This window comes from Sphaerodactylus townsendi, linkage group LG04 (assembly GCF_021028975.2).
Source record: "Sphaerodactylus townsendi isolate TG3544 linkage group LG04, MPM_Stown_v2.3, whole genome shotgun sequence".
In the NCBI taxonomy this organism is placed as follows: Eukaryota; Metazoa; Chordata; class Lepidosauria; order Squamata; family Sphaerodactylidae; genus Sphaerodactylus; species Sphaerodactylus townsendi.
In genome coordinates, this window is record NC_059428.1 from 51,107,723 (window position 1) to 51,123,941 (window position 16,219).

The 16,219-nt window shown below is 41.4% G+C and overlaps 1 protein-coding gene across 7 annotated transcripts in view; it reads left to right on the top strand.

Moving 5' to 3' along the window:
* The window catches only part of BCL9 (BCL9 transcription coactivator), a 115,533-nt gene that overhangs the window by 86,691 nt on the left and 12,623 nt on the right, over positions 1–16,219 (top strand). For 4 of the 7 annotated variants that reach the window (XM_048495162.1, XM_048495164.1, XM_048495163.1 and 1 more), the window contains 3 exons: positions 10,213–10,294; positions 13,273–13,578; positions 15,168–15,484. In XM_048495162.1, coding sequence (XP_048351119.1) covers positions 13,526–13,578; positions 15,168–15,484 — 370 coding nt within the window. In that variant the 5' untranslated portion in view covers positions 10,213–10,294; positions 13,273–13,525. Of the gene's footprint in view, positions 1–10,212; positions 10,295–13,272; positions 13,579–15,167; positions 15,485–16,219 lie in introns of those variants that run through there. The other 3 variants (XM_048495166.1, XM_048495165.1, XM_048495167.1) reach the window with 2 other exon arrangements.

Sequence of the window (16,219 nt, forward strand, 5' to 3'; positions counted from 1 at the left end):
GAACTCTTCATTTGCGATCCTGTTCTGAGTTTATCACTGATATAACTTCTTTATATTTTGGCACCATTTATTTAAATATTTATACCCTGCTTTTCTTCTCAGTGGAGAACCAAACGTAGCTTACAGTGTTCTCTTCCTTTGTTCTATTATTACAACATTCATCCTATGAGTTAGGTTGGGCTAAGAAAGAATAAGTGGCCCACGATCGCGCGACAACCTTCTATGGCAGAGTGGAGATTCAAACTTGGATCTCGCAGAGCATATGCAAATTACTCTCATTCTGCAGTCACTCCACTGGCTGCCTGTTTTTTTAACATGTTCAATTTAAGGTATTGGCCATCACATACAAAGTCTTTCATGGACTTGGCTTTCCCATTCTTCTGTGACAATTTCGCTCAGGTCAGAAGAGGCTTTTGCAGGTGCCAGCCTGTAAATGAACAAACTCAAGAACTGCCTGAACATGTGCTTTATCTATTGTGGCTCCTGCCTTATGTAGGATCCTATTATGTAATTTTTGTACTGCTTAATGTGTCAAATTATGCTGTCCTGTAGTTCTGTGTGGTGGTTTCAGACTTCTAAAGTCCTACTGCATTGGTGACTGAATATCTTGTTTTGTTAACTGTACTGACTAACTTTGTGTAATCCGCCTTGAGTCCCTGCAAGACAGGCAGATTATAAATAATGTAAATAAATAAATAACCCCTGTACCATCTGCCCGGAGTCCTGTGGAGGCTTAAAATCTCTAGGCAACCTCTCTGTGATCATAGAATATTAACTGCATAGATTGTAACTCCAGTATGTCACTGAATCCAGCTTTTTAGATTTCTGGTGTAGGAGACCATTTGAAGTTGATAATGGCTGAAGTTGTCCAGTTTGCAACTTCTGATTTTATGTACCCAGATAATGTCTTGTAACTTATGTTTTAGTTCTGGAAAACTTTTCAGTGTGCTTTTTTCTAGACAGAGCAGCTTTGTCTGAATATATATTGAGTTTAAAAGAGAACTATTCCAATGTACGAGAAGCAGGGATTAAATAGGAATTTTACAGAATGCATCTTTTACATTAATATAAAATTATATTGTAAACATGGGAATTTGACTTCACAAATCCAGTTGCAGGAATTTTAATTATGTAGAATATATGGTAGTGTTATCGGTTTCTCTTTGTCAAAAATCTTGATCTACTATGGATGGCATAAGATGAATTCTCAATGATTTTTCAGTATGGTTTGTACAGTGTCTTCAAATTAGCTTGTTAGCTCTGCCCTGCTTCCTAGCATTGGATTATATTGTCGCAGCACAAGTTGGCAGCTTTGTCTGTGTAGCTTGAACATGTTACAGTAGCAACTGCTGACATAAAACCTCTCCCTAAGTTAAAAGTGGTACTCCACACTGGAAATATACTGCCTCTCCAGTGACATATTCAAGGTGACTTGCAGAGTGAAAACAATAAAACCATTAAAAAGTACTACTAAAATTACCAGTGTAAAAACAAGCCAAGAGCCCTCCAGGGCATAAAACAATATTCAGCAACCTAGAACAATTTCTATAAAACAGCCCTCAGGGTAGAAGCCAACCATCAAAACAGCAGCCAAAAAGATAAAATCCTTCATCTAGAAATGTGGCTAAAAATAATCTTTGTCCCCTGGCAGCAGAATGCTACCACTAAAAAGGCCCTAACTCTAGTTTCCGGGTAACTTGTCTGCACAGATTTAGAAGAGGATTTTTTACGGGAGGACTGGACAGTACATAGGTCCTTCATGCACCCTGACCCCAACTCAGGCTTTAGATTGGTACTTTGAATTGTGCCTGTAAACAAAGGTTTCTCCATTGAGCAAGATGACATCTGGGTATTTGTCAGCTACCATCTGTGAAGGGAAGCAAGAAAAAAACTCTAGGCTCCTCCTCTGTGCTGTGGTCTTCTCTCCTGGCTCCCAGCTTGTTCCCCTGCCTTAGGAAGAGTAGGCATGGTGGCCTCGGAGCCACCTTACTATCTAATTTTTTTTTACTGGAGAAAGTTTTCTTTGACCACTTTCTACCTGTTTGGGGAGAGAGATTAGCCTTCCTTTACGGGTTGAGGCTCTTCACTCAAGGCTGATCGGGTTGGACTACCTTACAGCAGCTGCAAAGCTGATCATCCCTCTACCTCTCCTCTCTGCAATGCCTCTGTGGGAACCTTTGTCCCTCAAGAGGATTAGTGAAGGCAGCCAGGTCCCAGGAGGGCTTCGTGCAGGCAAGGAAGTTCCCTGCATCCCCTGCTGGGGTAATTGGAACCTTGTGCTTCTATCTTCAATTTTGTGCAATCTCAGCCTCCAGAAGCATGCATAAAATCGGCAGATGGCTGCAATGCTATCACCTGCACAAGTCCGCCAACGCATCTTGGCTCTCCCAGGTCAGATCCCCCAACATGCCTAATATAGAGCAAAATGAGAAGGGAGGAGAGACGGTGGAAGTTCCCAATGTTGGTGGAGGAGAGGGTAAGATCCTCCTTTAGAGCTCTAAATTTTTTGTCTTTATTAAAGGAGCCTCCAACAGGAGTAGCTGCAAGGATGAGAGAGGATGTTAACCTTTTATAAATCACAGATGGAGCCTCTGTCCCCTAGTCCCTCTCCTTCTCAGCTCCATTACTCCAGACGCAAGCATTCTAAATAGAGAAAATAAAAGGGCTATTCCGTTTAGCAAACCAAAGCTGCCTCCAAACCAAAACCAAACTAATCCCAGAGCTCCACTGGAGAACTCCCCAAGGCCTAGACCTAGAGTAAGGAGGGAGGGGGAGATAATTTCTGATCAGGGGAGGAATATAGAGGAGATGAGAGCTACTGGAACAATCTCTCACCTACTTCAGAAGTGGAAGATTTTCATCTTAAATCTGTTGCCTTGCATCTCGGAGAGGCCGCAAAGCAAGCGAAGGGTCTCCTAAACGTGAACTACCCCTGCATGAGGGTGTGGTGAATTCTTTCCCACTTCACCTGACTCTAAAGGATTTTTTCCTTCCCAGGAATAATTTGAAACTCAGGTCACTAATCAATGGGACAAACCTATGCCACAAAGGTTTCTCCCCATTTTACGTGAATTGTGGCTGACTTAACTGCTTATGCTACAACATACTCTTCTAAGTTCCCATTATAGATGGCCCAGTATAGCCTCTACAGTCCTCGTGGCTCAGGTTCCAGGATGGTAGAGGCTAAATCACAAAGACATGCAGGACAGAAGATCTGATCACCTGGTAAAAGAGCGTGACGGGCGAGCTGCTATGGCCATTAGAGCCCCGCTACAGCTCTAAGGATCCTAGAGCCCTTGACTCAGGCCAGAAAAGTGCTGGGAATTAATTACAGCCCAAGCAAATCCTGCCAGAGAAGGGGTGAAATAGAACGTTTAGGCAGCTAGTTTTGCAGCTGACGCACCTTGATTCAGTCACTCTTCGCCCAGTTCCTGGCTCTAGTGGCTACATCGCCAGCTACTCTACTCTGGCTGAGGTTTGGTGACTGGACTAAGCGGTCCAAGGCTATGGCTCTGGGCTGCGCCTCCATGGACAGAAGATAATTGCGGAGGAACTTAACGAAGTTCCTGGTCGATCCCAAAGAGAAAACCAAAGCATCTTCCAAACTACATCGCGGGTTTACTACAAAAAGTCATCCCTCCCACCTCTTTCTTTTCCCAACAGAGCAGTCAGTTTTAAAAGAGAGACATTTTCTCGGTCAGCCTCACTGGAACCAGGGAAGGCCACCCTGCAAAAAAAAAAGACCGGATACCCAATAAGACAATCCATGCATGATGCCAACTGCAAATGCAGACTCTAAATTCCACTAGATTTGGTGTTTCTCCCCGCATCACGTAGGATGCCTTGGTCCCTGGAAATAGTAACATCAGGGTATGTATTAGAGTCCTCTCCTTACCCCAAGTCGCATTTATGATGTCTCCATTGGTCCAAAAGTTCTGGAAAAGAGATCAAGGAAATTAGAAGCCATCTCTCACATCTATTAAAAAATAGAGGCTGTGGAGCCAGTCCCACAGGAGTGAGAGAACGGGGCTGCCTATCTCCATTCTGTTTACGTACCTGAGAAAAATGGGGGAGTGCATCCCGACTTGGATTTGAAGTATGTCAACTAAGCCTGGGTAAGGTTGAAACATAGAATAGAAACTCCTGAGATCCATCAGTAGACTCTCTCCAGCTAGACAAATTCCTCTCTGGCCTCTGCACTGTCCTCTCCCCTCGAAGTTTCTCCAAACTCCTCATTAATCCATAATGCTACCTGTGGAAAGAGACATCAGAATACATAGGCACTACAAATACACCTTGTGAGACCATCCCAGGTCCCAGAGAGTCATGGTTTCTCTTTGTCACTGTAATCCAAGAGTTCACTAAATCCTTCAATGAGATTGGAACATTTAGGTTTCATCATGGACAATCTTTACACCTCCTGTAAAATTCCCAGTCCTCTCCGAAAAAACAACGAATGTTGAAGGCCAAAATAACTCTTAGATCCTGTACAATAAGAACAGATGTTCTCTACTGTACTCTAAGCCTGATGGTCTAATGGTGGTGCACTTCCTAGAGGCCATACAGGGCAAGATCTAGATCCAGGACTGGCTTCCTAGAGGTTCTCTTCACAATTTGTGTGATCTCATTGCCTACAAACCCCAGCCATAAAGGTGTGGTGGGATTCCGGAAGTTCCACAAGCTGAAATTCTGTTATGGTGGATCAGGTTAAATCATTTTAAACTTAGGACGGTTTCTTCAGGATTGCAGCCACTAAACAGAGGTCCCCGGACACCAGTCTACTGGGCTGGGAAGCAACACTGAGGGAATTCCAATCCAAGGGACAATGGCCAAATGAGGGAGACCATACCTCACTCCAATGTGCTGGGAATTATGGCACCACACACTGAGACGCTTTCAACATCTTTTATTAGGATCCGCAAGGTTCGAATCCGGGATAGACAAATACTCTATTAGCCAAGTTTTACCTGAACAGACAAGGGGGTCCAGGTCCAAGTAGGATTTTGGTAGAAGGGAAGCCCTTTAATCTTCTAGTATTGAGACTCATGTGTAGCTCCTACTGGTTTGTTTATATCTAGGGAACTTGAACGCTCAGGCAGGATTGGTTGAGCAGAGCATCCATCCAGGGAGGGCTGAACAGAGGATTTTCAAATGATACCTAACTCTGGAACATCAGTCTTGGATCTTTGCCTCCAATCTGAACAAAACTTCCTAGATTCATGTCTCATTCCATCACCTGAGGCAGAGAATATGGATGTGCCTTGTCCCTCCAGCTGGCCTCACAGAATTTGCACTTTCCTCCTTTTCCCATGATTCCTAGGACTACTTTGAAAGACTCTGAGGAGAGAGTAGATGCTATCTTGGTAGCCCTGCAGGGCTCAGACGACCTTTGGCTTTACCAACATCTTACAGGTGTTGGGTAGCACTCCAAACTCCCTTTGAGACTCCTATCAGCATAGAGATCACAAATAGGGACCCATTTCCACTGAACCAGAGCTGCCCACCTTGGACCACCTGGGAGGTTGAAAGGCGAGCAATTAGAGTCTCAGGGACCTAAACTGTACTTAAATACCTATACTTGGTTCTAGGAAACCGCACCAAAGAATTTACTATCCAACCTGAAGGTAGTTTTGTTAGGGTGATGCTGAGGAAGAGAGGACTCCCAGTAGAACCTAAACCTCGGATGTTTTAGGGTTTTGCAGGGACGGTATAGAATCAGGTCTTAGAGCTGACACTCTACTGCAGACTAATGGCAGCCCTTACGCCTGTACACCTAGGGACTGGAAGGATAGCATTCCCACTCTGCTAATCCACATAGTTAGATAATTTTAGGTGCTGCCCTGAAAGATAGACCAGTTAATCATCACTTCCTAAATGGAGGCCACGTGGGGTTGGCATGCCCTGACTAGAAAACCATTTGTCCATAATGGAAATTTCTCTTAAGAACAGTAGCACTATTTTGTAGCACGCTACAGTGTTTCGGACATGTCCTACAGTCCCCATTGTGTGTCTGTGAAGGGTGTAACAATCTTGCTCCTGAAATAATTCTACCTCCATAGGAAATGCCAGAAAAATTTGTCTGCCCAATTTTTTTTTTTTTGTCCTAATAACAAAATAATCTCCTAAGGAGGTAAAAAATTTGACATACATTAGATGTGGGAGGAGAACCTTAAAAGCCTTCTCTTAATTTTCAGAACTCAGGGAATCTGTACATCAGATTCCCATGTCTATCTATTTCCAAACTATAAATAGGGTTGAAAACTATCATCCCTTCACTTCAGTAAGTGTTTGAGGGAAATGTATTAGGTGAGGCTTATAGGGTACAAAAAAAAGCTACTGTGGTCCCAGTAGGGACTATGGTACACTCTGTCTGCAATGCTTCCTGCCTTGGAGAATAATAAAATTCTGTATTGAAACTTCAGAGTCTCTAACATGGTCCCCTTATCCACCCTTTGTCAGGCACCATAGGCTGAATTGTCTCTTGCGCCATGCAGATTATGGACGAGAGTCCTTCATCATGTCATTGAGAGGATTTCACCCACCTTTTAAACTGAGTTCACGTTAGAGTTCACCTAGATGTCATCTTGCCTTAAATGAGAAATAACATTGGTCTTACCTGGAAAGGGAATTCTCCATTGAGCAATTGATGACATCTGCCCCTCCCATTGGCCTAACCTGCTCCAAGATTAATTAGAATTTTCTCCTCTTATATATATATAGTTATAAGTATAAACAGCTCTGTTGTTCTGGGTTAACGCCCAGGAGGTCCCTCTCTTTGTGTTGGATATAATTGTTGTGGAGCCCCTTGGCCTCTTTGTTCCAACAAGACTTCCTTTAACTGGTTACTAATGGCTTTTGCTCTTGCATTAAAAAAAAAGCGAGTTTGGAATGTAAATGTCAAGTCTTTTACAGAATTTTTCAGCTGATACTGCTTCATGGAGAAGCCAGAACTGGAGCCCAGGAGAAGGGGCGGAGCCACAGCACAGAGAGGAGCCTGGGAAGTTTTTTCAACTCTGCCTTCCTGGAATGGTAGGCTGACAACACCCAGATGCCAACAATAATTGCTCAATGGAGAATTCCCCTTCACGGGTAAGACCAATGTTATATCCAGTGCGAACCTTTATCATCTGCAGGGTTTTACAATATTTTGCTCTGTTCGTAGTTATAAGCAAAATTTGTTTTTACCAGTTTAAGAAAAAAAGATTGAAAAAAGCACCCGATAAATAGGCAATGATCAGTAGTGATCTGGCAGTTAAGGAATTATTATTGAGGTCAAGATCTTTCATATGGGAAACAAGCAACCATGGCAATACCAATCTTTCTTGATAGGTATTTTTAATAGTAGGATCCGAGGTAACCTTTTCTGGGGCCTGGGCTTTCATGTGCCATATCATTTTCGGAAGCATACCATGGTTTTATGTTTGCACAATTCTGCCCCTTAAAACATTTCAACAAAATCCTTTCAGGAACGTTAATTTCTATGATCCCATCATAACAAAATGAAACACTGACACTTTTTCAGTGCCAAATCTTTAGTGCCAAATGTGTTATTCTGGCCAGTTATGGGCAAATTCTTACATTTCCTTAGGGCAGTGCTAGTTTGCAAGTTTCTATAGAGCCACCACTTGTTTGTTCCTTGAGGGCGGGGGGGGGGGGGGGCTGCTGGACATCAAGGCAAAGGTATCCTCCACTTCCTTTTTTAGCGTATGCAGTTGCAGCCACATGTATTGACTCCCTTCTCCCCCCTCCCCCGTTGTCTACCGTTTTTCTGCATGGACAAACGTTCCCTTGCATCCACCATTCTCTGTGTAGCTAGGTTCCTTGCAATCACTTCGGTACATCTTTGGGGTGGTTCATCTTGTCCATAGTTGTCTGGTCTTCTTCCTGTAGTCCTGGCCTTGACACCTGTGACGCCCTAACTTTGTTCTTCAAATGTCGTGACTCTGATGGGCATGCCTCAACTCAGTGGGCCCCATATTCCCATATAGGGGTTAAGTATGGGTGCCTGGCCTTAAAAGTCTGTAGTCTTCAGGGTTTTTTTTTTAAATCCCAGTTTAAAATATTGACAAACAGTGGGTACCTGTTAATCAATGTGTAGTTTATTTATGTTCATATCTGCCCTTTTGGAGCTGATTGGATAATTAAGAAAGAGTCTTCTCCTTTTTGTGCTTGAGCTATTTTTAGGTGACTTCTGCTGCTATTCTGACCTCTGTGCCTTTTACATTCAGTAATAATCTGAACATTAGCTACATTTTGTGTTACACAACTCTGACTCTGTACTTGTATACTCTCTTTGTAGTATTAGATTTTAGCCTACTTATTATCCACCTTTTTATGAGAACAGGGAAAATTACTTTTAGACGTTAGTAACTGCCAAGATGAGGAGAAATTCTGTGTGCATCCCTGTTTGCTGTTGATTTCTCATGTTAATGAAGTTTGTGGTTAAACTCTTGCCTTCTTTCTTTGGCTTTTATTGTTTCATAGATTTCCTAAAAGTACTCTTCTCTCTGACTGTGTTTTGGACAAATAAAATTGAATTACATGAAAATGTTAAGGAAGGGCCATTATTGGGGATGTTGCTTGACGTTTTCTGGCAGAAATTATCAAACTGTTGCAGCAGCTAAGTACTACATACTCATGAAACACCATATAGTTGGGCTACCTTTCCAAGTGTAGTTTCTCCAATTATTTTGTGAAAAAGCTATATGGAAACTGCACTTACACCTGGCTCCAATGCAGCTACAGCAATCTAGCACCAATGCTGTGTTGTAGAAATAGACTGGAGTCATGTGGATTAGTTTCACATTTCCATTTTCCCATAAGACAGTTACAAAGGGCGGGGAAAAAATAAATAAATGAAACTTGCTGGGTGTCCTTGAGTCAGTTGCTGTCCCTCAGCCTAAGCTTCCATACGGGATGATTGCGAGGATAACATGGAGGAGGGGAAAATGATGAATGCCATCTTGAACTCCTTGGAGGATGGATAGGAGAAAAGGGCATCCAATAATTGAGTTGCTGAAGGGGTAGTGTCTTAAGAAAGAAATACTAAATTCTGAATAGTTCTTGCTCAGAACTTTTTGGTTTGTCTCCGAACATACAAATGTGTTCAGTTTCAGTGCAAAAGTCACTGCATTAATGAAGCCTGTCGAAGTGAAAGGCTGTGCTGTATTTTCTAAGGCTTACCAAGAAAGTGCTAGAATTGGGAACCAGGCTTCTGATCATAGTGTATCATGCCATGGAGCTCCATGTCAGCAAGTAACATGATGAGAGGATGCAAATTCTGATAATTTGATGGATTTCTGGTATTATGTTGGAGATTCCACTTTCCTGTAAAAATGGTAGTGGAGGATACACCATTTTGAGGGAAAAACATTTAATTTCTCAAATCTCCATTTTTAAATAATGTTAGTATCTTTAGCTGCAGCATGTCTTTGGATACCAAAAGTAAATTTATGTTTTCAAATCTTATTAACCTAACCTCTCTTGAACTATGCCGTAATTGGATAGTTGTACTGTTCAATGCTTACTTATAAGCCCCAAGATGAGACTGTCAGCTAAGACAGTCTACTTGGGTAGAATTGCTCTGCAAACCTTGATAATCCACAGCAGTTAACTACTTTTAAGCTCAAGTATCTAAACTACATATTTTCAGTTAACTAACCTCTGCCGTAGATCCAGGATTTTACTTACATTGCTCATGCTGCTGGTTGCTACTAAAACAAGTGAGAGGAGTTTGTGTCTTAGTGGATCAATAACGAGAGAATATAAAAGAACCGCAGGGCACCTTACTATGTTCAATACATGTAGGGCAGAGAAGATTTTGCTGACATTAGTATTGTACATCCTGGAAATACTATTATGTTTATGGCACCATTTTCTGTTCATAGGATTTCATAGCTTTCTGCTGTTCCATTAAAGGATAGTCCAGCTGTTTTGATGCTCTGCCTTATGGTTACACATGCTTACTTACGAGGGGGCATTCCCCATGTAGCCCAGGTGACTAGCAATTAGCAACTGCAACTGCCTCTCCTGCCCATTACTGTCTTCTAAAGTAGCAGAAAGAAGCACAGACAAATTGCTAAATATGTACCGAGCCACTCAGTTTGTATGGCTGTGCTAACATAATTTTGTATTTTTCTTGCTGGGGCATGTGTGGGGAAGGTTCTCTTTCGCTGTGGATCTTTCTTTATAAAAGTTTTTGTTTTATTTCAGGAAGTCTTTATTTGTATGCAAAGGGTTTCTGAAAGGGTCTCCTTTAGGATGATCAACATCATGTTGTGACAGTGGAGTTCTGGTAAGTTGCATGTAGAAGTGAAGATGAGAGGACTTACAAGGACATGCACTCTCAAGTTGACTGAAATATTTGTTACTGAAAAAAACTTTTAAACTTACAGGCTAGCCATCACATGGCAGTAAAGTAAGGGTAGCAAACGAAGCTTTGCTATCTTCAGGATAAAAACCCGCAGTGGGGAATGAAAATCCACTTCTGTGGAGTTTTCATGAAAAACAGTAGCAAAATCTGACATGATATAAAGGATCTAGTATTTTGTACAAATATGTCCCAAATATCAAGCAATTTTAATGTTCTGAAGGACTGGTTGAAGTAGTCTATTAGTAGAAAAATTGCTTTTTGAGTACTGTTTGTCTTTCAGTTTTCACCTGTAATGTCCTTAAAAAAAGGACTTGCAATAGCTGTAGTTGCACATATAAAAACACCCATTTCATGCATGTTAGGCTTGGATTTCATTTTAAGCTTGGATTCACAGGAGCATTTCTGTAGCAAAAAGAATTGTCATCCCTGGGGTATGACTCCCTCCCACTGGAGAACATTTTGGACTGCAATGGGAACAGAGAGGTGAGAAAGTCATGCTCTTTATGTGGGTGGAAATTCTTCCATCTGTGGGAGTGCCCAGGTGGATCTAAGCAATGGATTCATGGGTTGAACGAAGTCTTTTTAGACCAGTAGTCCAATTTGCTACTCAATTCAGAACAATCTAATACAGGTTATGAGAGATGGTTGTCCAGCCATTGCTTGAAGACTTCTAAGTGAAGCACTTCTCCCACCATTCAGTGATCCCATTATTGTTCTGCTCCTAATATTTAGGTTAAACAGTTTTCCTATAACAAACCCATGTGAGCTATTCTTGCCTTCTAGGGGAGAAGAGAGCAAGTCTTCGCCCTTTTGTGTGGGACATCCTTTTAGGCAGTTGAGCATAAACTGTGTCTCCATTTAGTCTTCTCTAGGCTAAACATACCCTGTTACTGCAACCTTACGTCTTCGGGCTTTCAAGGAAACCCCTTCCCCCAGCATCTTTGTTGCTTCTGCCTCTGAACCCATTCCAATTAGTTGACATTCCCCCAAGTGTAGTCAGATGAGTTCTAACTAGCGTGGAATAGAGAAGAATTATTACGGCTTGTGTCTTGGATGCTGAGTTTCTAATAATGCAAACTAAAATCCCACGAACCAGTTTTTTCAGTTGCATCACATTCTGGACTCAAATTCTGCTTGCAGTGAACTGCAATCTGAAGTCATTTTTATGTGTACTGCTGCCAAGCCAGGCATCTTACATCCTATACCTAGGCATTTGATTCTCTTTTCCAAATTCAGAATTTCACATGGCTTCATCCCAGGTTTCCAGTTTATAAAAGTCCAGTTTATCAAATGCTTGACAAAGTTGAAGTCCATATAATGTGGTGGTCAGTGCTAAGGTTTTCTTATTGACTCTAATAAACGATGTATACATTAGTCAAGAATAAAAGCAGACATGACAAGTATATGATGTACTTGCATGTTGACATTGATAATTCATGGCATTCCCTGCTAGATATTGTTTTTCAGTCCACTCTTAGAATGATTTTATGCGGGAGGGGGTGCAAGGAAGTGTTCATGAATGTTACCAAGGTGCAGGTCTCAGGGCAGTTTCCTTTGTGAGAACAAGGTCTCAGGTGTTGTCTGTATACACTACATGTGAAGAACATTGTTAATCTTGGGCACAGAACTGTTTCTATTTTCTTGAGAATCCGAGTTAGTAAATGTCTTGTGACTTGTCTAAAATTAATAGGTTTGATTGGCACACTCTGCTCTTTGCCATGGGCAAAACAATAAACCTCTCTGTTGGTTATGTGTAAAGCAATAAAGATAGCAATTCTCTGGCAAACTTGTAGGAACCATTAAGCGTCTCTTACTGTAGGTAAGTGGTGTTCTTCCAAAATGATGTGGGGTACCAAAATAATCTCATCAAAATATATTGGTGTAACACTGAGACAAAATTCAGTACCAATAATCTGCTGTCATGCCTAGTTGGTCTCATAATTTGCAGTGTCTTACTGGAATATCAGATACTTCCTTGATTTTTCAATGGTATCTGCTCACAACAAATCTTTCTGTTAAAATACTGTTTCCTTAAAACAGTAGCTTCTTCCTAACATGCGGGAACCTGTCAAACCATTTGCTGAATTATGAAAGGAATATTCACTTTTGAGTAAAATTTATCTAGTGCTACATTAGCAATAAATCTGCTTTTGCTATGAAAGACAAGATACAAAATTATTCCAGAATGCTTTTGCCTGAAGGACAAAATACTTTAGATCTTTAGTAACTGTGATCAAACGGCTTTAAAAAAATCTACACCTGACATGATGCCTGGTGTCTCTGAATTTCCATGGTAAATGTGTTTTTAAATATACTTGGTAGTAGACATTGGAAAATGTGATCTGCTCAAAGATTTCAGAGCACTGAGTAGCAGCCATGAACTTTGGGCCAAATTATGGAAGCAATTTGTGATCCTGGGCGAATATTATTTGGAACTAGGAATGCCCCTCTCCCCAGCCACCCCCATGCAAAAAAACTCTCCTTTCAGTTCTGCCATCCACTGCACCAAAGTATTTCTTGCCTATGCTAAAATCTAGTTTTAGGGTTGGTCTTGAAAATCTAGAACTACATGTTATTGCTTTGGCTGGTATCTATCATTTTTTTGGAAGGCTCAGACTTATCAAAACATTTGCCCTGCTGCTTTGTGTTTGTGCATGATTTGGGTTTGATTACAGGGAAACTTTTCTCTTTCTTATCTGTTTGATTAAGTTCACCTGATGATTTAAATATCTGAAACATTTACTTTAACTTGTTTATGTACATGCAACTTCTATTTAGCTGAGTACGTCTCATCTCTTCCAGTTAAAAGCTGGAAGAATAATCAGGTATTGATTGATCTAATTTAGTTAACTGGAGAGTTCTTTTTACTAGTCTGCTGTTCTTTGGCTGGTTTGGTGCAGTGTGCCCTGGAGATGCGAGACTTCCTCACAGAAGCAGGAGTCACACATTTGGAGAATGCTGGAGCTGCAAGACGGAAAGGCCCAGTGCAACAACGGAGAGAGGAAAAAAGGAAAAAGACAAGCATATCGACAGCACTGAGGAAAGCACTGGGCAGAACGTGCTTCAAAACTGCCAGCAGCAATAGCAGGCACCCTAGAGGAACTTGACAATAACCAGTCAGTGTGTGTGGCTGTGTGCTTAGGATTTCTGTCAATGCATTCCAGTAACCCCAAAGTGAGAAATTCCCCATCAGGAAATGCCCAAAAGTAAGTCTTAATTTTTCCACAAATGTTCCAAAAGGGTGGCATTTGAAGGGAAATTTCCCTTCTACACTTGAACTACTGGAGACCCTGTCATATCAGCTTTGTCTTCTAATTTTATTGAAGTCTGAGAGCTGGGAGAACGCATATTCCCATGCTGACTTTTTCTGTGTGTTATTCCACCAAGCATGGTCTGTCCTAGTGTCCTGTTAAAGTTCATATTTTTTACTGTTTAGACCAAAGTTTCTCTGCCACTTTTCTTGGAAGAGGAAACTAATTGATGATGCACAGCCCTTAATGTTTGTATATTCATTGGGCACTTTATGCAGACTTCTGATTTGTCTGAACTTTTGAGGAGCGGTGACAGATCAGTCTTCCTGACAGCTGCTACTTCATGGATGGGAGAAATGAATATTGTAACAGGAAGGAAGTGCTATCTACTTAGGTGGAAGTAGGCTTCTCCCATCGAAGAGAGTACAGGGTGGCCCAAAGTGGTTTTTACAAATCCTGCAAGTTAACATGCAGAGTCCTTTAAGTCAATAGTTTTGGTGATGGGGGCAGTGTGACTAAAATAACCGAAATGCATTAATGTTTTGTGTGGCTGTTTCTTTTGCTTTTTAAAACTTGGTCTCCTCTGCCTTATTGCTCGAACTAAGCAAATCCTGACTGAGGGCAGAGCCATACATTATGAATGATCAGTGATGTACACATTTAAGAGGGAATTGTAATATTCCCTGCTCACAGGGAATTGTAATATTTGGGCAAGCTTGTGTTTGTTTAGATCTCTATTTAGATGGTTTCTCTACCATTCCTTTTACTCTGAAATGTAGGGAGGCTTCTCTCAAACAATATTAAATCAATGGGATATAATGAATGGGATTTAACTAACCAATTAACGTTAACAATACTAGAATTAACACTTTCCCTTCACTTGTGAAAGTTAATCTTGAATCCTATCTGTGGTGCCTCATAAATCAGCTCTAAATTGTATTCTCACCACTTCTGCAATCCTTGCATGAGGCAGAGAGCTTAGTTAAATCTATTTTATGACTCTGCTTTTTTCTGATGGCAAATATGTAAATCATGCATCTAGCTTCCATTTAAAAGTGACTGAATTGGATTGTTTTTACTACTCTTGCATTTCAACAGTAAACTTGGAATGGAAAATCATATGTGCATAAATTAAGTCATAGTCATCATACAGAGTTGTCTAGGTTAGCTTGAATTCTCTGATAGTTGAACTGTTTTTGAATCCAGATGGGTGATATTGTGATTGTTTACTTTGAGCTGGCCTTCGTGTGAAGCATGTCTTTGTACATAGAAACCATTGTCTTTATTGACAGAAGCTGCAGAGATAGATTGCCATGTGACTGCCTAGTTCCCCGGAAATAGGTAGCGTCAGCCTTGCTTTTTCCTCAGGTACTGATACTTCTAACAGGGTAGTACCTATTTCAAGACATTTTTGAAATAGTAGTTGGATGATGCAAAGCATGCAGATGACTTGTTGGTGCCTGCCACAATGTATGAAAAAGAGGCTGAGGATGCGGCAGCTGCTGAGTGGATTGGCATTCTTACGTTTTGTTTCTCCTTTTCAGTAGTCCCAAATCAAAGCAGGAGGTGATGGTACGTCCCCCTACAGTGATGTCCCCATCTGGTAACCCCCAGCTGGACTCTAAATTCTCCAACCCGGGTAAACAGGGAGGCTCAACAGGCCAATCCCAGCCCTCTCCCTGTGACCCCAAGAGTGGGGGCCACACACCGAAAGTGCTCCCAGGACAAGGCGGAAGCATGGGGTTGAAGAATGGAGCTGGCAATGGTTCAAAGGGGAAAGGAAAGAGGGAGAGGAGCATTTCAGCAGACTCCTTTGAACAGAGAGATTCTGGAACTCCCAGTGATGAAGCTGAAATCAAAGGTATGCATATATATGAAGGGACAGCAATATTGATGGGTGCTGATTTTGATTGAGACTAAATGGGAGAGCATTCTTTTCTTGTCTGTAGTATTTTGACTTGCCTTGAACTCCTGAAAAAGGACTGTAAATTCTAGTTAGTAACTATTAATAAAAATGATTGCTTTTCTGAGCTTTTAATTTTAGCTGTTTGATGGGGGTGATGGAAAGGATCAAGTCTCCATGGGGCCCAACTTGTGTTATGGGTATACTCAGCAACTGTCCTCAGCAGCAGCAGTTTTCTCCCTCAGGCCTATATGGCTGGATCCTATAGAAAATTTCCATGAACAGGAGGGGAGGAGGACTGGTTTTGTTGATTTCTCTTTCTGCTGCACACTCTACCCTCATGCTTTTTTGGGGCAGCATTTCAAGGAACATTCTGGACATATGCTAGAGGGGAGAGGTGAAGAAGGCCTGCCCTGCTGACAGAAATCCCTTCCATGGAATCCAATTCAGAGGCTTCTTTTCACACCTGGGGAAAGCATGGGTTGCTACTGACATATATTTAAAGCCACACTTGAAATACTGGGGTGACATTAATAATTGATATGTTGTGCATGTATTTTATTTTCTGTAACTGATAGCGGCATGCAAAATAAAAAGCAGCGGCAAGTTTCAAGCTTCTTTAGGTTAGCTTTTCAAGTCCAGGATTAGATTTTAATTCTTATGTACGATGGATTTCAATTAATAGCTCTTATT